Here is a 22,678-nt window from a genome sequence, read left to right as displayed (position 1 = left end):
AGGAAAGAAACAGAGAAACTATTCCACTGCTGTAAAAGTGACAGCAGTATAAAATGTTAACCCTTCTAAGTTTTATATTAAAAAAGATGCCTTTACTCAAAACAATCAGGGTCTAGCTAGTGAATTTCATTCAGATTAGGAAAAAGCTTTTGAGACAGGACAATGAACCTTTTGAGTCACTAGTCACACAGACCACCTAACCATTTCATTAGGCCATCAAGACCCTTCCTCATCAATTAAGTCAACTGGCTGCACCACCAATTTAAAAATCAATTCAGTGAAAAGAATCTACTGAAAACCCCTATTCCCACATTTTCAGCAAGACGGGGTTTTTTTTTAGATATAGACAGGATTTGTTTGTTCTTAAATTTATATAAAAAGGCAAAGGAACTAGAAGAGCTAAAACAGTCTTGAAAAAGAAGAATAAAGTGGGAGGAAAATTTCACCTGATTTGAAGGCTATATTATTGCTATAGTAATTGCTATAGTATTGCTATAGTAATAAACACTATGTAGTACTGGCCAAAGGATAGATACATAGATCAATGGAATAACAACAGAGAACCCAGAAATAGGTCTACATAAATATGCCAAACTGACTTTTGGCAGAGGCGTAAAAGCAACTCAGTGAAAGAAAAATAGCCTTTTCAATTGGATATACATAGGGTAAAAAAAAAACTCAACCTAAACTCACACACTATACAAAAATTAACTTACAATGAATCATGGACTTAAATGTAAAACATAAAAATATGATTTTAGAAGAAAGAAGCCTAGGAGAAAATCTTCAGGATCTAAACTAAGCAAACAGTTCTTACACTTGATACAAAAAGCATGATCCATAAAAGGAAAAACTGATAACTTGGATTTCATTAAAATTTAAAACTTGTGCTCTGTAAAAGACCCTGTAAAGAAAATGAAATGACAAGCTACAGACTAGGGAAAAATATTTGCAAGCCATGTATCTGATAAGGACTAGTATCTAGATTATACAAAGAACTCTCAAAACAACAGTTTAAAAAAATCCGATTAGAAAATGGTCAAAAAGACATGAAGAGACATTTCACCTAAGAGGAGAGGCACCAAATAAACCCATAAAAAGATATTCAACATTAAAAAAAAAAAAAACAGAAAAGATCAATTAAACTAAGAGCTGGTTCTTTGAAAAGATAAACAAAGTTGATAAACCTTTAGCCAGACTCATCAAGAAAAAGAGAGGGCCCAAATAAATGAAATCAGAAACGAAAGAGAACTTACAACCAACACCACAGAAATACAAAAAATCGTAAGAGAACTACTACAAACAACTATATACCAATAAAATAAACAACCTATAAGAAATGGACAAATTATTAGAAATGTACAATTTTCCAAGATGAACTAGGAAGAAATAGAAAATATGAACAGATCAATTACCAGTAATGAAATTGAATCACTTATTTTAAAACTCCCAACAAACAGAAGTTCGGGGCCAGATGGTCCCACAGGTTAATTCTACCAAACATGTAGAGAAGAGTTAACATCCATCCTCAAACTATTCCAAAAAATTGCAGAGGAAGGAATGCTTCCAAACTCATTCTACAAGGCCAGCATCACCCTGATACCAAAACCAGATAAAGATCACACTCAAAAAAAGAAATTATAGGCCAGTATCAATGATCAACATAGGTACAAAAATCCTCAACAAAATACTAACAAGCTAATTTCAACAATACATTAAAAGGATCAAGCACCATGATCAAGTGGGATTTATTCCAGGGTTGCAAGGATTTTTCAGTATCTGTAAATCAGTCAATGTGATACACTCTTATTAACACACTAAAGAATGAAAACTACATGATCATCTCAATAGATACAGAAAAAGGTTTTGACAAAATTTAACATCCGTTTATGATAAAAACTCTCACCAAAGTTGTATAGAAGGAATAAACTTCAACCTAATAAAGGCCATATATGACAAGCCCACAGCTAACCTCATACTCAATGGTAAAAAGCTGAAAACATTTCCTCTAAGATCAGGAACAAGAAAAAGATGCCCACTCTCACCACTTTTATTCAACATAGTATTGGAAGCGGTGAGAGTGGGCATCTTTTTCTTGTCATAGCAATTAGACAAGAAAAAGAAATAAAAAGAATCCAAATTGGAAAGGAAGAAGTAAAATTGTCACTGTTCGCAGATGACATGATACTATATATAGAAAATCCTAAAGATGACACCAAAAAACCACTAGGGCTCTTCAATAAATTTGCAGGATACAAACTTAACATACAGAAATCTGTTGCATTTCTACACACTAACAATAAACTATCAGAAAGAGAAATTAAGGAAACAGTCCCATTTACTAACACATCAAAAAGAATAAAACACCTACGAATAAACCTACCTAAGATGGCAAAAGACCTGTACTCAGAAAACTTTAAAATGCTGATGAAACAAATTGATGATGAAACAAACAGATGAAAATATATACTATGTTCACAGATTGAAAATACTAATATTGTTTAAATGACCATACTACCAAAGGCAATCTACAGATTCAATCAGTCCCTATCAAAATACCAATGGCATTCTTCACAGAACTAGAACAAATAATTTTAAAATTTGTATGGAAATACAAAAGACCACCAATATCCAGAGTAATATTGAGAGAGAAGAACTGAGCTGGAGGTACCATGCTCCCTGGCTTCAGATTACACCACAAAGCTACAGTAATCAAAACAATATGGTGCTGACACAAAAACAGATATATAGATCAATGGAACAGAATATAGAGCCCAGAAATAAACTCATGCACTTATGGTCAATTAATCTATGACAAAGGAGACAAGAATATACAATGGAGAAAAGACAGTCTCTTCAATATGTGGTGCAGGGGAAACTGGACAGCTATATATAAAAGAATGAAACTAGAACATTTTCTAACACCACATACAAAAATAAACTCAAAATGGATTAAAGACCTAAATTTAATACTGTAAACCATAAAACTCCTAGAAGAAAACATAGGAGAAACACTCTTTGACATAAGTCATAGCAGTATTTTTTTGGATCTGTCCCCTCAAGCAAAGGAAACAAAAGCAAAAGTAAATAAATGTGACCTAATCAAAGCTTTTGTATAGCAAAGGAAACCTTTGACAAAACAAAAAGACAACCTACTGAGTGGGAGAAAATATTTCCAAATTGTATAACTGATAAGGGCGTTAATAATCAAAAGATAAATAGCTCATATAATGCAATATCAAAAAGACAATGAATAAAACTCCAGAGAGTTACACTGAATGAAAAAAAAAACGAATCTCAAAGATTACATAGTGCATAACTCCACTAGTATAACATTCTTGAAATGACAAGATTACTGGAGACCAGATCAACAGTTGCCAGGGGTCATGAACTGGGGGTAGGGTAGTGGAGGTGTGTGAAAGAGGATGTGGATGTAAAAGGGCAACATGAGGAATCTTTGTGGTGGCAGAACCCTTAACTGTATCAATGCCAACAACCTGGTTGTCATATTGTAGTATAGCTTCACCAGATGTTACCATTGGGGGATGCTGGGGAAGGGTGCATGAGCTCTCTTGGTATCATTTCTCACAACTGCATGTGAGTCTATAATGATCTCAAAATAAAATGTTTGATTTTAAAATAATAAAATATAAAAATCTGGGACTAAAATACCAGAGATTAACCCATAATTTTTATTGGGCAATGTTAAGAAATGTTGGTTTCATACATAAATTATACATGACACACCTATGTTTATCTAAATATGCTTCCAAAGTATATTTCCCCCTATTTTTCCAGAAAAACGTCACCTTAGTAAACTCCATGACATTCTCTGGCCAGCCAGCAAAATTTTTGGACTACAAATTGACAAATGCAGAGTTTGCAAAATTCACAGTAATTAAAAAAAAACAATGATTTTTTTCCTAATGAACTTGGGTCACAATATTAAGTGAATAGTCTCTCCAAAAATTATACAGCTTCCTATTTCTTTTGTCACTAGGTTTTAAAACTGCAATTACTTAAAAACACAACACATCTACCCACACACATATCACTACTTTTCCAGGATGCTGGTGCTAATGTTTCTATGACCATGTTCTCTTTCTTTTTTCTCTACTTTAACTCAACACAAAATCTGACCCTAGCCACAGTGGCCCAAAATGACCTGGAAAATTAAGTTTATTTTTTCTGGCAATGACAAACTGTGCTTGGAAATATAAAACTGTTATTCTGAATAAATTTCAAAGTTCCAAAGTACTAAAATTACTTTACTGAAACAGGACAAAATGAGCTGTTACTGGTAGGGAAAAGGATTGTCATCCCAGAAAGAACAGTGTGCTCTCCAGCCCTTGTACTGCCACTTCTGTTTGGTAAAATAAACAACTCTGGTCTTTTTATTTTACTTTGTGTCCTGTGGTAATAAATATCTCCTGAAGCTAAAATCCTATTACAAGTGCTCATTTTGTCACCATTTAAAAAAACAAGAGATCCATTTTACTTTTGCAAAATAACACTGATTTGTTGAGGTTGTTCTGACTTCTGTGTATGTCCTCTAGCAAAAATAGCAAGAGGAAAATCATTCATTGCTCTTTTTCTCAAAAGAGGAGTTCATATGTCTCTAAAATGGGTGGACATTTAGCAGGTGAAAAGATACAGGATTATTACTTTGCTGATCTATAAGTATTGTTTTAGTTTTAAACTGAACTGTACTATCATTACAAGTACATTCTGCTTTCAGTATGCTGGATGAAAATTCTAGCTTCAGCCGCTTATCGGAGGTCAGAGATAGGTACAAGTCAGCTCAGTCTAGAGAGCAGATTCAGAGATATGGTCTCAGAACTTACAGAAGTAAACTGTAGAGTCTAGCAGCAGACAAAGGCGACGAGTATGGTCTTGCTGTCCAGCCCATGGGCCTGTTTTACATTTTCTACCACTTGGGGAGATGCAAGTCTGAAATGTGTTTTATGCTCGGTCAGAAATTGTGATAAAAAGCAAAAAGATCTGGGAATGGGAGTTAAAAGATTATCTTCTTCCTTCCCTAAGATTCCCTAAGAAGATGAGACCAGAGGGAGATGATTTAACAATCTTTGCTTTCTAATTGGGCAATAGACTCTTTAACTAGATCTTAGTATTGTCAGCACTCTTCTCCACATTTTCCCTTTGGTGGCCATCTCCCTACATTTACTTTTTCTTGTAACTCTTTCTACTGCTACTATTTTGCTATTAATAGTACAGTGTAGTACAGCCATTTTCATTTCCTTTATCACATATCTTTCATGTAATTTATCAACCACCCCATTTCCGTATTATATAGCAAAAGCACAGAAAGAAAGAGGAAAGGCTCCCCTCACCTTCCCTTCCCTGATTTCTACACTAACCTTCCTTGCATACACACAGGAAAAAAAGGAAACAGCAGGGGCTTCTTTAGAAAGAAGAGCCAGCGTAAAAACTAACACAAAAAGCTAACAGAAGAACATGGGAAAAAAAAGTCTTTGAAAGACCTGTCACTCTGTACTGATCCACCCACCTCATGTCCTTTTTTATCCAATAAAGAAATGTTGCACAATTTCCAAGCCATTATGAAAAACAAAGATTTTTTCTTTATCTTAATAGTGAAATGGTTCTAAACTGAAGTATTCTTATTGCTATTATAAGTTATATATCTATTTAAAATGATTCTGTATAGAATGATGTATGTAAGCTGACTAAATAGATAGATGCCTGGTCACTAGGCAATTTAACAAGTTACATTATGGACAGTAAAGAGGAATCAAATATAGGTAAGAAGTTATGGAAAACAAATAACTGACATCCTTACACCAAGCTTTAACAGGTTGTGGGATGCACGTACATGCTGCTTTATAATCAAGTACCCAAAACAGTACCTTATGCATTATAGACACTTGATAAATATTTGTTCTATAAACGTATTTAACTTAGGTCTGAAAAACTGCAAAGCTGCACTTTACATTCTAAACATTCAGCAGGCTAAGGGCTACTTGTCCAGGGCCTTAGGCAACTGAGCTACTCCTGGCCTCCCCACCTTTCTGCACTGTATGGACAGCTGCCTGCCATCCCAGCTTTGAGAATATAACTGTATGAAATGCTTGGTTTTAACATTTTTAAATAATTTACTTATAAAGTACCTTAAAAAGAATAAAAAACATTCAACTCTCATTAAAACTTTGTTAAAATAATACATACTCTTTCATGTATTTAAAACATTTGCATTGTTAAACATTCTCTAACTTGGCCAGCTTTTTCTCACCAGTAAGATTTTGTTCCTTTGGACCAGGATGCCCTATTCCTACCTGTCTGTAGAAATCTTTGGCCTCCAAGAGCCAATTCCAGTTCTATCTCCTGCATAAAGATCCTCCTTGACCATCCTAACATTCAAGGATTCCTCTCCCCACCTTCTCCATTCTCAGAGAAGATACTATCTTATGACATGTAACTCATACACTGTCTTTTAGAGGTTTTTTTTTTTTTCATTTTATTATATATCTTCTTTGTGACAGATGACAGGGATCTGAGTATGGGCATTGTTTCTTGCAGACTGTTTTGTTTTGTTTATTTTAATCTCTACCACAACAGGATAGTATATGAAAGGAACTCAGGTGAGGGAAAGAGACAGGACACTCCATGTCTTCAAACACATCTAAGCACCATTTCTCAGGTAAACGTAACACAGCTGTGCTCTCTCTGTGCTTACTTTCTCTTACACCTAACTTAAAAGGTGAAATGCAATGGTTTAAAAGGTCTTTTCTAGTAATGTACCCCTCTTCCAGTTCCTGCCAGATTGCAGTTCACATAAATCTGAAGGACATGCTGTAGCAGTAAGCATCAAGTTAAATCAATGGCATGATTAATGCTATCAGGCAGCCCAAAGCAACGTGCACAAAGGGTAAAAGTGTATCTGAGAGCTGACTGCAATTTTTAATTAAAAACTACGGATTGGTGGTTAATTAAGAGTTGACTGTAGATTTACTAAAAAACCTGACTGATTAATGAACGCTAACGTTTGAGGTTTTAATTCATAATTTGTCAATCAGTTTCAAAAGGATGTTTTTAAATTATGCTGTTAACAATGTATGCATCTCCAAACTAAATATGGGGGAAATGCTTTTGCCTGAAGACAGATATGAACTAACAGAGAGAGTAGCATATCAACTGTGAAAAAGATCGTTAACCAGATTAAATGAGCTGCTATCTATGAAAGGGCTTAACACAGTGCCTGGTGTGTGACAAGTGATAAGAATTAAGGTGCAGTTGAAATATACCCTTGCAGAGAGACACTTAAAATTCCTGCATCATAAAAACAATCAAACAAGCAAACAAAAAATTCCTGCATCATAATAAGTTACAAACTATAATTTCTGCAGTGATCTACTACTAATTATTTGTTTCACAGTTAGAGAAAAAGGATCACTTAAAATTTTAAACAGACCCATTTATGTCAGCTTTATTTTTTTTTTCTGAAAAGCTGCTATAAAAATATCTAAATAAAGTATCTGGTCATTGCTCTTTTCACAAGGGCTCCCGAAACAACTGTTCAAATATCATGCTAGAATTATGTATCTGTCTTCTTTCACAGGACAAACATTCTTTGCACTGAACTGAATTCTACAGTTTTGACCATCACAGTTACTCCCTTTCCCTACTCCACCAATTCATTGCAGATCCCCTGGCTAAAACAAATACAAAACCTTTGAATTCATTCTGCCAGGTTTTAGAATTTTTTGTTAAAATGTTCCTAATGCTGTAATAACATAGCATCGTACCTTTTGGATTTCTTCAGGTAATGCATGCATGGGGACATGACGATCCATAACTTCCCAAAATACACTGAGGGAGCTCTGAGGTAAAATAATCAAAAGACATTGATGGCAATAGTCAGAACTGAAACAATATGAAAAAAAATTCAAATTAGAAGAGAATTCTTGGCAGTATTTGGGGATCAATGGCGATAACTGTGTCAACAGATGTTTGTTTCATCAGGTCAATGTTAAAAGGTAAAACTGGAGTAGTCTCCTTAAGTTATTAGGCTAATAAAACAGAAAAGACCTAGAGACATATAGAGACTACTGAATTAGAAATAATCATTTCTTTGGAACTTTATAGTCTAATTGTAATTTCTGTGGTGGTTTACTACTAGTTATTTGTTTTTAAAATACAGAATAAGGATCACAAAATTTTAAATACACCCATTTATTTTTTTTAAGTTCTTTTCCTGGAAAACTGCTAGAAAAAATATCTAAATCGACTATTTAGTTCAGCAGCTAAGAAAGGCAATCGTGACATGAATGCTAGTTTTAAGTTTTTAGAGTTTAAAGTTTATTTAGATTAAATATGACATGCAGGCACTGAACAGAAGAGTCATCAAAGCATGAGAAGCCAAGTGCCAATTTTACCTAAGATGAGCATTTATATAATTTTATGCAGATATTTTACTTTTAATAGATTTTCATTTTCTAATAAAACAATTCAAAATAAAATTCTATCACTGCTTTCACAAAACCACACAAGATGAATGAAGGAGCACTTTAGGCTCTTTTTTTTTTTATCTTTCCCAAATATGGAGAAAGAATAGATAGTCCAGTTTCATGAGAGAGAGATGTTTATATTTATCTAAGGAGTGAGCAGTGAGGGGGAGAGAGAGTAAGGTGATATAGGCAAAATTCTATAGCAGGAAAAAAGGCGTGAGGGCCAGGAGTTGTGGACAAGGAACAATCTAGAAGTTCGGGATAAAAATGTCTTATCCTGTACACCAGAAATAGACACAACATTGTAAACTAATTATAACTCAATTAAAAAATAAAAATAAAAAAGTCTTATCTTTCTGATGGAAGTGGAGGATTAGTGAAGGCTTCCTGAGGTTTTTTGCTTTTGATCAGGACAGAATTTTGACAGAGACTGGAAAGGTACTCGATCAGAGACAGCAACCCGAACCACGGCAAGGTGCCAGGGAAATTGTAGTTGACAAAAATCCTTGAGGAGGCAGCATTTTTCTTCAATTGTGCAAGTAGTGGTAGAAGAGAGGATTCTCCATCCTCTGTGTGAGCACAAAGCCTCTTGTTTTAATGAGCTGCTGTTTAAAACAAATAACTAATGAACTGTCTTCCCATGTAAATGTAGTGTGTGTGTGTGTGTGTGTGTGTGTGTGTGTGTGTGTGTGTGTGTTAAATGGAGTTAACTATGGGGGTAAAGTTAACTGACATAGCTAACATAGACCCTGGTGGCCAAGTACATAATAATCTGATGTTTGGCAGACTGTCACAGTGATGTGGCAGGAGCTCATTATTCACAGAAAGCTCACTATTCTCATTTCTGCCATTGTACAATGGGTTCACCATCAGTAAAATAAGATGACATTATCTTAAACTCTATTGGGAGCAGAATCTTCCCTAAAATTACCAACTAAATCTCCTTTTAAAATTCCATGTATAAATTTGAGAGCATGGATCTAGTGACAGTATAAACAAGGCAAACCGTTTTCATTTAGTACCGTCATTGTAAATCTATTCCAACTTTGTGGCCTAGTTACTATACTGAATGGAAAGAATTGATAGATCTGACTATTGAGGAAAAATTAAAAATAAAATATCCTGCCAATCAAGGAAATCTCTCCAGGATGCAGAAAGAAAACAATTTTATTACTGAATAAGCATTTAACTGGACTGTGATGCACAACACTGCTAATATGTTAATGAGATTACAAAGACAGAAGGAAATCTCACTCTTTATACAGCCAAGAGATACAATCCATTACATACATGTCCTCAAGATAAATGGTAACTTGTCCTCAACATAGCTTGCTATACTCTCTTTCACACTTCGTTTTAAATTCATTTGGTAACTGAAGCAGCCACCTGCGCTAGCTAACTGCATTTGCTCTAAGGAATACAAATCTCTGTGACAAAGCAGTTGGGTGACTAAAAGTAAGGCGCTTAGGCTAAACTCTCAAGGTGATATGGAGAGAGGGACCCTATCTTCTTTGATGTTTACATGTTAAAGAAACTGCTCCCAGGTCCTCCAGAGAAACATTCTGGGTCTTTAAAAGTTTTGCATACATATTAAAGGGGCAGAGGAAGCATTCACAAATAGGAGGCTTCCCAAGAAAGGGAGGGAAGAGGGTATCTTTCCCTTTAGCAAGAGGAAAATTTTTTTAATTTTTAATTTACCCTTACGTTATTTTGCGGGTTTTTTTTTAATCCAATGAGTCCCCTTTATTCTTTCACATTACGCACTTTCCTTTGACAAGGGGTGTGGTTATAACCTGCAGCAACCACGCAGGTATTTGTGAACCTGCTCTCTAACAGGATCACAAGGAAGATATCAAAAATACAGAAACTTCCTTGATTGTTCACTTCTGATTCCCTTCCTGACCCAAGTGTCAAGCTGGGCCATTATCTCACGTTCCGCTTTCAGGTCGTTCCCTAAAGCGCTATTCCTTTGGTGTGAATCACCCCAGATGAGGAGGGCAAGGTCACGTGAAGAGAGTGTTCACGTCCTAAGACCTTTCTGAAGGGCGAGGTGGGATTTTCCAAGTAGAAACCAAGTGCACATCCAGCCAAAACGGCTGCAAGAGTTTTGAAACCTGTCCCTATCTAACCTCGTTCCCTCAGGACCTGCCATGGGAAGAAGAGGAGGAGGAGAGTGCGGGAGTGAAACCGAGCCGCGCACTCCGGGGAAGAAAAGAGCGTCCGGACACGGGCCGCAGCGGGGGCCAGAGGCGAGGCACGGGGCCCACCCTCTGAGCGAGGCGCCACAGCGCGGCTTTCTGGCCTTCTCCCCGGGTGCCAGCACGCCTCCGCTCCGGAACTGCGCCCAGGGGAACCCGGTCATCCCGGGGCTCAAGGAAGCCATTCATTGCCTCTCACCTAGACTTCGATTCCGCAGGGTGCGAAACGGCTTTCCCGGTCTCCCAGGAGACCGTGCTGCTCGTCGACCTGACGTCAGGGCGCGATGACGTCACGGCCCACGCCGTCGCCGACGCGGAAGCGGGGCTCTTCTGCGCCGCCCCGGTCACAGGCGCCGGGCGGAAGCGGGAAAGCTGGTGGTCCGCGAAGGGGCTCGTCTTGCGCAGCATGCTGTGAGAGGGAGTCGAGGGGCGCTAAGGGCGCGAAGGGCAAGGTGGGGGAGAGCGGGCTAGAGTTATGGTGGTTGGAGGGAGACAGCCACAGTCCTGCGGCGAGTTGGAGAGACTGGGTCGGGTGAAGGCCGAAGTTCTACCTCTCACCACTGGGTCCAGGGCCCTTGTAGCGGACGCAGCAGTGGACAGTTTTTGTTCTTAAGGGAAAGAAGAGCGATGCCTATAGAGTTCACGGGTGTAAAGGGAAGCTCTGGTCGCAGTCGTTGCAGGAAGGGCAAGTTGATTGGGAAGGAAATAGTAAAATTTTCATCCTAGTCCAAAAGTAGTCAAGATGAAGAGCTGAGTTCAGAAGGTATCTTGAGACTGTAGTCCACAATTATAGAAGGCTGCCCACCTTTAGACGTGACTTACTTTTCCTTACTTAGTTCAAAACAAAGTTTATTGATGACCTACTACCCAACAAGCACTGCATAACCAGGCCGGGGTGATGCTCAGTGACTAATCAATGCAGGCAACGCATTCATAGTACAGATCTTTCCTTTTTGAGGCTTTTATAAGGTCCAAAATCAGCTCTTCCAAGAAATAAAACATTCGCGGCTTGCTAGCAAGGAAAGAGACTTACTACAATTGAATGAAGTAAGGTTAAGTAAAGACAAAGAAAATTAAAACCTGTGATTTAGAGAAGTGATCAAATGATGCAGAGAGCAGTGCTGGGACAGTAGTCAAATTGCTGATTGATAGCTATTTATTAATGAAAATGACAGCGTGGAGTACTGAACAGTTATAAATCCTTGCTCCTCAAAGCACTGAAAGTCTTAGAGATAGATGTAACCTGACCGATATTTTTGCCCCAACGCCTACCAGTGATTTTCTGTTTCCACTCTATAAAAGAGGACAGCTTTCTTCATCTGGGAAAGATAAAGAATAATTAGAGGATTGAAGAGAGGATTAAAGGGAGCAGAGGATAGCAGATGAAATGGTCAAGCACTGCATGTTTATGAGAAGCGCAAAGAACTGTCAGCTGTTCATCCTCAGGCTGTTTCTTTGAGGGACAGTGAAAGTAAGACTGTTCTTATTTTGTAACAGTGAGGGGTTAGGTATAGAGCACAAAAAAAAAAAAAACAGTTCATCTACATCCATCAAGTGCTTTATCTGGAAAAGGAATCGTACACCTGAAGCAAGATCACTCTTCTGAGGCTAGTTTGGCTATAGTATGATTATTAGCAATAATAATATTTATTGAGTACTCTGTGCGTATGATAAGGAAAGGAAACTTTAAGGAAGGGAGAAGGTCCAGCTGCAAGGCTGTATTATAAATCACCGTGTGATCTGACTTCATGTGTACTTATTCAGCTCTGCATTGGCCTTGAGAACAATTTCCCTTACACTGTAAATGTCCCTTAGACCTTTACACTGTCCAGTGTCTCTTACTGTCCAGTAAGAGAGCCACATTTGACTACTTAATTTGGTTAAAATGAAATAAAAATTTTAATTCCATTTCTTTATTGCACTGCCCACATTTCAAGTGTTCAGTAGTCACATGTTGCTACCGCATAAGACAGCACATATACCGAACATTTTCATCATTAAAGTTCTATTGAACTTTGGTAGGCCTGGTAAAAATTCAAGGGTGAAGAGAGTTGATAAATTATGAAGAACAGCCCTTGTTAAAAGGTAGCAGTGGAAACTTATTCCTGAAGACCAGAGGACAGATGAATTGTGACAGGGTGTTACAAAATAGGTTTTTTTTAAGTTAAAAAAAAAAAAGTGATAAGCCTCTCCCCAGTGTTGGTGTGTGTTTTTTCTTGGCTCTCAGTTGGTCCCAGTCTCTCCATTTATCTCTGTCCAGGTCTCTTTCCTTGTTCTTTTTGTTTTTCCACTTCTTTTCCTCACTTCATTATTGGCCATACTGGAACTGAAGTGGAGTTTAAAATATTCACATCATTGGACTTATTGAATAAAGTTTTGTTTTATCCACTTCTTAAATTTTAAATCAGCCAAGTTTCACTTTTTACTGTGACTTTTAAAAATAATCACTGATAGCCAAATTAAGTTCCTTTTAACCTCTTCTGTGACCCTTTGTTGTTTTTTTTTCCCCTGTGGGTCAATGAAAGAAAAAAAAAGTACTGAAAGGAAAAAAAATACTCCCTAGTTCTGAGAGTAGAGTCTCTGTAAAGTGACTAAACTAGGTCTTTCCACGTGGCCTGCTGACATTTGTGTTGTAGTATTAACGTTTATGAGAACACGGTGTTTGTGCTTCTGTTTCTGTATGAATTTGAATTTACCTAAGATATTTATCCAGCAGGTCACTGTCATTCATCCCCTTCATTCTGGTAAGTAGTACTATGCCCCTCCTTTCCTCACCCCGCCACTCCCCTCCCCACATGAAAAGCATGTGGAAGAATAGGTACTTTGTCTGCAAATCTGATACAAATATCAGGAAGTCTACCCAAGATTGCTAATTTTAAAGTGAGCTCAAAAGAAAGCATGGCAAAATTAGGGTTAGCCCAACTTTATTTTTATCCTGTGAATCAGAACACAGTACAACACTATCTCCTCAAAAGCTTGAATAAAATGTTTGCAGACAGGTCTCCCAAATTAGAAGCAACAGTGGTTTCAGTGCTATTTCTGGGCTCCATCCAATGCAAGTGCAGAATTTTTAAAAAGCTAACATTTATTGGGCTCTTTTTATTTGTCAGGCATCTGATACACAATGTCTTATTTATTGAGAATCTTTCTAAATGGAACTCAATCAGATCCTACTTATTGTTTACTCTCACCCAGATGATGGAAGTGGCCAAGGGCATAGCCCTGCACATGAGCACTGAAATATACTTGGATGGAATGTGAGTGTTAGCAGAATCACCTGGGCCTCGGTAGTGTGTTTGTTGATTCTGCCAGCCAGCCAGTACCCACGGGGCATCAGTCCTCTCTGGATTAGTAACATATGTAAATACCCAAAAGGTATTTAATTCTGGGACCATAACTTTGTTTTATACTTACTGTTTTCATAACTTTTCCCATACAGCTTCCAGTTGTTTTTTTTAAAGGGTCAGCTACTAGTGACTGCTTGCAACACATTTTATTCCTACCAAGGTATGGATTAGATTTTCTTTCCTAATTTTTTTTAAACTGCTAATCAATAGTTAGACTCCTTTGTAAAACTATTTTGTCTGTTTTGAACCCCAAATAACTCTGGTCAAGAGGTGGCTTGAGGACAAAATACTCTTTGTGGATTTATACTCTGTATATTTTTTAATCCATCACATGTGCAGTGTAAACTTGAGTACCTAATAAAATGAAGGTCACAATGTTTAAATAGCATTTCTCTCTAGGAGTTCAAATGTTTTGTCATCTGTGCAGGAATAAATTGTGTTCTGAACTCTTTAGCCCAGCGAATATAATTACTGAACATAACTTCCAATGGGACAAGTCAGGTCTTAAAGCAATTAACATCTGCTCTCAAGTATTAAAAGTAATTCAAGCACTACAGTGAAACCTTTGATGATCATAAGTGTATTCTCTTGTGGCGTCTTCACTATTGATAAAGAGCTTTACCCAAAAATGTACTATGCACCAAATGTAATTCAATATTTGTTACATGAATATATTTATTTTTTAAATTGAGATATAACTGACATGTAACATTAGTTCCAGATATCCAATAGAATGATTCAATATTTGTTTATATTGTAAAATAATCACCACAGTAAGTATAGTTAACATCCATCACCACATGTAGATACAAATTTTTTTCTTGTGTTGAGGGCTTTTAAGATCTACTCTTTTAGCTCTTAGATCTACTCTGTAACTTTCAAATATACAGTATGGTATTATGAACTATAGTTACCATGCTGAACATTACATCCCCAGAACTTTTTTATTTAAAATATATTCTTTAAAACTTATCATCCAATATCTAGTCTATAACATGTTAGTAAATCCAAAGACTGAAAATTGATAACTGTTTCATGCATTAAAAAAAAACTTTTTAAAGAACTTGCTTTTTAAATGAAATTATTGCTTATTTCTGAGATTTCCATGAGATTCTAATGAAGCATCTAAAAGTCTAATTCACATTTATTTTGATAAGTGATTGACAGAAGTGATTTCATTCTACCTTTTTAGAGATAAATCTCATGTTTCTGTACCTATAATTTTAGATAGCTGCAGAATTTATATGAACCAAATCAGAGCAATTTTCCTGTCATTTTATTATATCTCTATTAATAGAATACTTTAATGCCATCAAATAAGGAGTTGTGAATCATCTTAAAGATATTTCCTTATGAACTACTGATAAAAAAAAAATCAAACATTATTATCAGATCACATAGATGTAATTATAGTAGCCCTGATTTCCAAGGGTGTAGAGCAACTAGCAGTCTTAAACACTGCTTTTAGTGTGAAAAGTTAATATTTATTATGTTTTAAACACCTTGAAATGTTGAGAACAATTGTAGTGGACACCTGATTCCCCTTCTATCTTTTGTTCAGAAATCCTGACCCCATCACCATTCTCTCCACCTCCACCCCTAAACACACGTGCATCAGCCCAACTCCAGAAATTAGCTCAGATGAGGTCAGTTCTGCCAGCCACTTCCCCTTACTAGGGATTTAAATTGGGAGTGGGCCTATGACCCAATTATGACCAAACAGTTTGCTGGAAGCTTCTGGGAAAGTTGTTTCTTATTAGCACATATATTTAGTGTTCATCACAGTCTTGTTTATAACGTTTAAAAATCAGAAACACCAACATGAAATAAACTGATTTATCAAACAAGAAGATGGTACAGCTGTTAAAAATGATGATGTAGTTCTTTGGTGATGAATGTCCCAATGGATTGTTCTGTGAAAAAAGCAAATTACAAGTAGTAGTATAAATTTTAAAAAATGTATTCCAAATAGCATTCTAAATATATGTTTGTTAGTTATTACTACCAATATGTATTCTATTGGGATATCAGGGTACCTCACAGACTCAACAGAATAACTGAATAACTAAGCTTCAAGAAAGCAGGAAACAGGACTGCTTTGAGAACTCTGGAACTCTAAAAAGCCATGGAATGTCTCAGTCCTTTGAGTCTACCACTCACTGAAAGTTGTTTCTGTTCTCTTTTACAGTGTCTGCACATGGTGGGGCAGTGGTGGCTGACAGTCCAGTTTTGACACCAATAGGAAGATAGGGGACTTCTGTTCCCAACCTCGTTAGAAAAATGCCAGGAAATGACTGTTTAGCACACCTTGAGTTACACACCCTTGACCAAATCACTGAAGGCAGGAGTCAGGTACACACCTCCTGACTAGTTGTTGTGACCAAGGAGTCAAGGCCACACATGATGACACCTCCCTTGCTAATTACACGTCTAGAAGACTAGAGGCAGAAGCAGAACCCAAGGAGGAGGGGCAGAAAGGAAGAATCCTAGCAGACAAAATAAACATTCCTATATATACAAGTGAGAATCTGAGTTAGGCGGGAGAACATTTCAATGTTAAACAGTGAATCTTGCTCCGTTTCCACATGTGATAAATTGAGAGGTGAACATGTGTATTCTGAAAGAGCTTCCTGGGAGTTTATGGTAGGTGTCATAACTGGAGAGAATCCCCTCTCTGTAATGGTGTGTTATTTTTACAACAAAATGTATGTGTGTGTGTGTGTGTGTCTAACTAAGCACTGTAAGCCCAACGGCAATAATAATAGGGAAATAAATAGAAGCAGTGATCCACCAAATCAAAACATTATTTATTTAAATAAATAAAATAAGCTAATGTGAAATTTCGAGAGCTTTCAGTCAACTGGAGTAGTTTTGCATGTTAAACTGTCCTAGTGTGGATATTTTTGTTTTGCCCTCCAAACTTCATTTATCACCAAATCTACAAACATTTGAATCATATAAATAGATAATGAAATAAATACTTATTCACATGATTTTGAGAAGCAACTTGGTTCATGGCGTCCTATAAAGCCAGTTAGTTTTGTTTTGTTTTTTTAAACGTCCTTGGGACTCGACTCGCCATATAAAAGAGATCTTTCCAGTTAGTATGTCAAAGAAACCAGGCACCTCTTCTTTTAAAATAAAACATTAGACAGAACGCTCCTAGCAGGAGTGTAAGTTTGCACAGCATCACGACTCTGTTACTAAGCTTTGTGCAGAGTGGGCAAAACTTTCGAGCAAAGCCGCCGTCCTTGCTCTGGTTCCTTCCTGTGGTAGCATGTCACACGAACTGCACCTGTGTGCTGTTCCTCTTAATTTAAAGCTTTCCTTGGAAAGCTTCCCCAGAACGACTGCTTATTGACAGAGCGCCTCTGGTTCCCAGTTCGTTTAATACATCCTGTCTGAGCGGGTTTTATTACCGAATGTTACCCACGTCCCGATAACAAGGAGACGGCGTGTCCTCCCTGGTGAACTCACTCCCTGTCCCAGAAATACAGCGTGACTCCCCTCCCCGCTGCGGTTGTAAAAGTGGAAACCGGGCGCCGCCCTCCAGCACCTGCGCTGCTGCCCGGCGGCGGCGGCGGCGGCGGTGGGCCAGGAAGGCAGGGCTGTCCGGGGCACGAAGTGCGTGCGGCCTCCGGGCGGCGGGTCACGCAACCCCGCGGCCCCGCCCCCGCCTCCTGCTCTCGCCGCTTCCGCACTCACTCGCGCTTCCTGGCGAGCCCGGAGCCCGCCTCGCGTGCAGACACGGCCGCCTAATCCCTCGAGGAATCCTGATTCCGCCCGACCCCCGCTGACTTGAGCCCGAGCGGCCGATGCCCTCATTTTAACACCGGAAAGTGCCCAGCACCGCTGCTGTAAAGTAAACAGCTCGGGCGGCGGGACGAGGGCTGAGCGGAGCGGGCAAGGGATCAGTCTCGCCCTGCGGACCCCTCTCGGCTTCCAGAGCAGCCCCTGAGCTTGCTCGCCGCCTGCCGTATCAGGTCGCTCCTTCGGGAGCCACAGCTGCGTAGCGTCCTCGCGCCCTCCGGGGTTTGCGCGGAACGGGGCGCGGGCGACCCGCCCCGGGACAGGGACACCAGGAAGGGAGTCCCAAGCCCCCACCACAGCCCCGCCTGCCGGGAACCGGGCGCGCACCGACCCTCAGGGGCGCACGGAAGGCGAATGGCGTTGCCCGGCGACTGACCCCGGCCACTCGGCGCCTTCCCCAGAACTCCGATGCGGGGGGGGCAGCTGTGCGTCAGGGGGCGGCGAGGGGCAGGGTCCGCCGAGGCCGAAAAGAGCGAAGACCACCGCCTGGGAGGTCAGGTTATTTGCTGACGTCCGGGGGGGCCGTCTTTCTACAGCCTGAGAACACCCGGTGGTGTGGTGATAAGCAGACTGGGCTTTCTGCGCGGCGGGCCTCGGAGGGGCAGCGGGGCTCGTCCGCACGAAGGCTCCGGGATGGGCGCGCCCGCGGCCCCGGCGCCTCTCACGCTATGCCGCGTGCAGCCCAGGCAGCGCGTGTCGTGACGAGAGACGATGAGATCAGTCAGTTACCACAGCGTCGGGGCTGGGAAGTGCAGCCTGTCACGCAGCCCGGCCTCGGCCGCACGCCCGCTCTGCCCGGTGGCCTTGGCCGCGCCGGCTTCGGCTCCGGCTTCGGCAGAGGGAGCTGGGGGTGAATCAGCCCCTTCCACGGGGTGGAGAGCCCGAGAGGAAAACCGTACAAAATGCAACGTGCGCAGTTAGGGGGCTGGATTGGATGAACAAACCGGTTTGCGAGCAGCACACTGAAAATGACCTCTGTGAATCAATGTCTTATACTGTGCCCAGTAGGTAACAGAAAACCACTATAACACACCGAACTCGAAGGTCGTTAAAATGTGCCTTTAATTTGTTCATATTACTTTGTTTAACGGGCAGTGCACACGGCTTGCATATGCGTGCATGAGATTTAATTTATACATTCAAGTCTGGGGGCATGGTTTGGCAAGAGAAATAATTGTGAGTTCAGTAAAGAAAGTCAGGGTACAAACAGTGTGATTACTTAAAAGGACTAATGAAGTGGAAAAAAAATTCAGACCATAACACGAGGAAGCCATTACATTCATCTTTTCATGGTCTTGAACATCTTGTACCAACTCAACTATAATACACAGCGGAAACTTCTAATTAGACACAGAAAACGCAAGTATTTAGCTGTACCAGGCAAACACTAAAAAAAAAAAAAAAAGTCTTATGTATAGACACATGATTAACAGCCACAACATGAGAGAGAAGTATATCTTTAAAATTGTTTGTGTTTCAGTCATTTCCTTAATATCCATGTGACTCACTGGTAGGTATACCACTATGAAACATTAGGATTAATCACCATGGGAAGAAAAATTTCTGCTATGAATTTTAAGTATTATGAGAAAAAAATTTTAACAGATTATAATGTTCATCTGATGCAAGTTCAGTAAGGAAATACGGTCTTGAGCCTAACTGCATCAAATGAATGTTTTGAAAGAAGGAATGAATGAGTGAATGAATGAATTTGTAGGCAGTACTCCCTGATGGTTTAAGCTGTGAACTGAAGTGTCATGAGTGAGTCATGCAGCCCTGCCACTGACTCACGTGTGATCCTGGTATGATGGATATAATGCTCACAGCATACCTACTTCGGAGGTGTGGGGAGGACTATTGGTTACTCACCAAAGGTGCTTTGAGATCTTTGGAGGAAGATGATACGTTCAAATATTATAATATACTACTATTATGGCAACCCAGATATAAAATTACAAAAGTATAACATAATGTTTAAATACAACTGTGCCACCAAGTTTTTTTTCATTTGTACTTAGTCTACTAAGTACTGAACTGTAGTGTGGGAGGCTGCATCCTTACATAAAATATTTGGCTTACAGACATTTCATTGTCGGTTGACAAATAGTTCATGATGTGCAGTGGAAGTTTTAAATAATTGGTATTAGAGTATTTGTGGTGATGGTATTTTATAAGAGAGCTGAGACCTCCGGCCTATGAAGTGCTTAGGAGAAAACTCATTTTTGGTGACTTTCTAATTTGATCTGTGGAATCTTGAAAGCAGGAGACCTTCTTGGTGTAATTTCCTGTTGCTCAGTGACTGAAAGTCTAGGATTAGAGATTTAGTCAACATACTAAGGGGCCTACTGTGTGTCAGGCATTGTTCTAGGTGTTTGGGATAGAGCAGTGGAAAGACAAAACTGACTGATTACTTAATGTTTAAATGTTTTGGGCCTCTATTTAAATGCAGATCACCTTAGGAATAGTAATATGGTATATTCATCTTTGTGTGAATATAACACCTGCTCCTCGTCTCAGCTCTTAGAAGAGATTCCCTGAGAGGGAAAGGAAGTCACCAGAGTGGTAAGTGGCTTTAACTTGACTCACAAGGCAGATACCATACTTAATCAGTCTCTTCTATTTAGAAAATCTTAAGGCAGAACCACCCAATACTGCCCGTTTTCCTTTATTCTCCACATCAACATTGCCCTCATCTTTCTTAATGCCCTCTGCCATCATTGTCAGGCTCTGCATACCCTTTCTGCCCAGGCACCTACACCTGTGCAGTTTGTTGATTGAATAATGGTGCCTGGCAGAGGAGGTGGGTAGGCTTTGAACTCCAGCCCCTACCTCCACCTGCTAAGATAATATACTATCCACCTAAGGAAGGGATGTCTTTTTTTTAAATTTGAATGAAGCACCATAGAATGCAGTGGCTGAAGGAGAAATGAGCTAACCCCTGTCAGCACCCAAGATGTCCAGTTAATATCCAGATTGATGAAGACTAGCTGATGCTGTGTGAAATGTTCTGCAGCAAAAGGGAAACTCTGCTGGAGCAACAACCTGCCTTTTCCATTTTAGCAAACTGGAAGAACTGTCAACTCACTACAGGTTGCCTCAGGATTGCATTGCAACTAGAGAATGTGATACTGTCAGACAACATGGCTCAACCTTTTGGCTGAGCTCATTTGTAGAGTTTGATATTAGATGATTTGATATAGGATCTATGTCCTACTGAACCCTGGGGACAGTCTTGGTTGGTATGAAAGCCTTTTCCTTTTCCCATTGCTAACTTCTCTGTGGTCTGTTGGCATTTAAATCGTATTGGGAACAATGAGTGGTAGAGACTGCAGTCAAGATGTAGTGACCTGATTAGTCCAAACTCCTGCAGGGAAGACATGCAAATAGATAAGCCCCAACAGGACCTGAAGAACCATGTGCTTTTGAAATCCTGGGTGGATGAGCCCCACCCTGCCTACACCTTAAATCTCCTGGTGCTTTGAAGGTATAATTATTGCCCAGCAACTCCTGGGACAGAGTTAATTAGATCTTTGTATGATTTAATTATAAGAAAATGAGAGTTTAAATGTAACTTACTAAAATGTGCAAATGTATGCATAATATAAATATATTTTTTAAACTTGGAATTAATTTCATTGAAGAGCATAAAAATGATCCATCTGCATTAACATCTTTTAAAATATAGTCTCTTTCTAATAATAGTTAAGCAGATAGTTTTGTAGCTTAACATACAGCCTAAAGTGAATGAGGTATATGAAGGAATATGATTACTCAGCACTACATAATTTATCAGCTTTCTTATCAAGTAAAGATTCCTGTGTTATTTCTTAATTATTATTATTATTATTTATAAAATTCTTTAGCAAGTATTGCTTTCAATTTTATGTAGTTTCAAAGTAGGGAAACAAAGAGATTAAGTAATATATTCCATAAGCCTTATAGCTACCAAAGATAAGAATTAAAGCAATTGTGGAACTTTACACATAGAAGACACCTGGTAAATATAGTTTATTCCTGTAGACTGATTAACATAATTCCCTACCTCAGACAATAAATGTAGCATGCAATAGATTGTTTCCTGTTTGATGACAGAGACTGCTTCTTGTTGATATTTGCATTGCTAGTGCCACCCAACAGTGACGACTGAATGAATCAATTAATGAATGAGAGAGAAAACCCTAAGAACTGTAACATCCAAGCACTTCAGTCTAATCCCTCGGCCCTTCCAGCTTCTCTCTTGCTCAGTGCCTTCCTAGATTATTGATGCCTTACGTGAGCAATCAGGAAAAAGGAAGCAATCCAGATGGGAGGCTAGCTGTGGTCAGATGCCTTGGAACTGAACAAAGTATTTGCAGATGTTTCAACAAGTGGAGGGGTTGGGCTGAGTCTCAGCCACAGGAAACAGCTTCACACCTTGGGGCTACTCCAATAAAGGTATCATCACTCACCAGCACAGGATTCTGTTGGAAACTTGAAAAGGCACTCGGAGTTGGAATGCTGCATGAATCCAGACTTGCCTCAGGAATGCCACAAGTGATCAGAATGAAGTATGGAAATTAACATGATTTGTAAAAATAGCAGTAATGATCATGGTTATCTGGGAATCAGATCCTTTAATCACTTTAGACAGAACTAATGAAACTAGAAGCAACCATCATTGATTTTGAGAGTCTCCTTCTAAATTAGTTGGCCTTTGGCTTTTGGAGAGCAAAGTTCAAATTCCAGTTCCTGTCTAACAGGAAAATAAGTCAGACACAAAGTAGACAGATTGTCTTTTAGAATTCAGACTGAAATAGCGGGGCATAAAGAAGATCTGAGTCTTGAAGAACCTTTGTTTTTA

The 22,678-nt window shown here is 39.1% G+C and overlaps 2 protein-coding genes and 1 long non-coding RNA gene across 11 annotated transcripts in view; 2 read left to right on the top strand and 1 right to left on the bottom strand.

The window, feature by feature from the left end:
- LEKR1 (leucine, glutamate and lysine rich 1) overlaps positions 1-10,954 on the bottom strand; it is a 224,444-nt gene extending 213,490 nt beyond the window's left edge. For 8 of the 9 annotated variants that reach the window (XR_010383326.1, XM_064492258.1, XM_064492257.1 and 5 more), the window contains exons 1-2: positions 10,881-10,954; positions 7,782-7,899 (exon numbers count right to left, since the gene is read on the bottom strand). Coding sequence is in view for 8 of the 9 variants with exons in the window: in XM_064492258.1 (XP_064348328.1) it covers positions 7,782-7,819 (38 nt within the window). In the remaining variant the exon portion in view is untranslated. The remainder of the gene's footprint in view (positions 1-7,781; positions 7,900-10,880) is intronic. The other variant, XM_031449679.2, reaches the window with a different exon arrangement.
- A 48-nt stretch (positions 10,955-11,002) lies between these two features.
- LOC135322637 (uncharacterized) lies at positions 11,003-17,021 on the top strand. The gene is made up of 2 exons (XR_010383319.1): positions 11,003-14,188; positions 16,217-17,021. It is a non-coding gene; the product is annotated as an uncharacterized LOC135322637 (long non-coding RNA).
- Positions 17,022-17,042: 21 nt separating this feature from the next.
- LOC116149386 (translation initiation factor IF-2) lies at positions 17,043-22,385 on the top strand. The gene is made up of 5 exons (XM_064476896.1): positions 17,043-17,061; positions 17,351-17,409; positions 17,558-17,809; positions 18,042-18,882; positions 20,288-22,385. The coding sequence occupies exons 1-4, from the start codon at positions 17,043-17,045 to the stop codon at positions 18,690-18,692; spliced, it is 981 nt and encodes a 326-aa protein (XP_064332966.1). The 3' UTR covers positions 18,693-18,882; positions 20,288-22,385.
- The last annotated feature ends 293 nt before the right edge of the window (positions 22,386-22,678 follow it).

The sequence above is a fragment of the Camelus dromedarius genome, chromosome 2 (assembly GCF_036321535.1).
Source record: "Camelus dromedarius isolate mCamDro1 chromosome 2, mCamDro1.pat, whole genome shotgun sequence".
NCBI lineage: Eukaryota > Metazoa > Chordata > Mammalia > Artiodactyla > Camelidae > Camelus > Camelus dromedarius.
This window is presented reverse-complemented; position numbering and strand designations above follow the sequence as displayed.

What these genes read in the sequence shown, in the direction of transcription:
- LOC116149386 (XM_064476896.1), top strand. An exon ending in CAGAGCGCCTCTGGTTCCCA is followed by an intron (nt 17,410 to 17,557) that starts GTTCGTTTAATA and finishes CGGTTGTAAAAG; the next exon opens with TGGAAACCGGGCGCCGCCCT. An exon ending in CCTCGAGGAATCCTGATTCC is followed by an intron (nt 17,810 to 18,041) that starts GCCCGACCCCCG and finishes ACAGCTGCGTAG; the next exon opens with CGTCCTCGCGCCCTCCGGGG.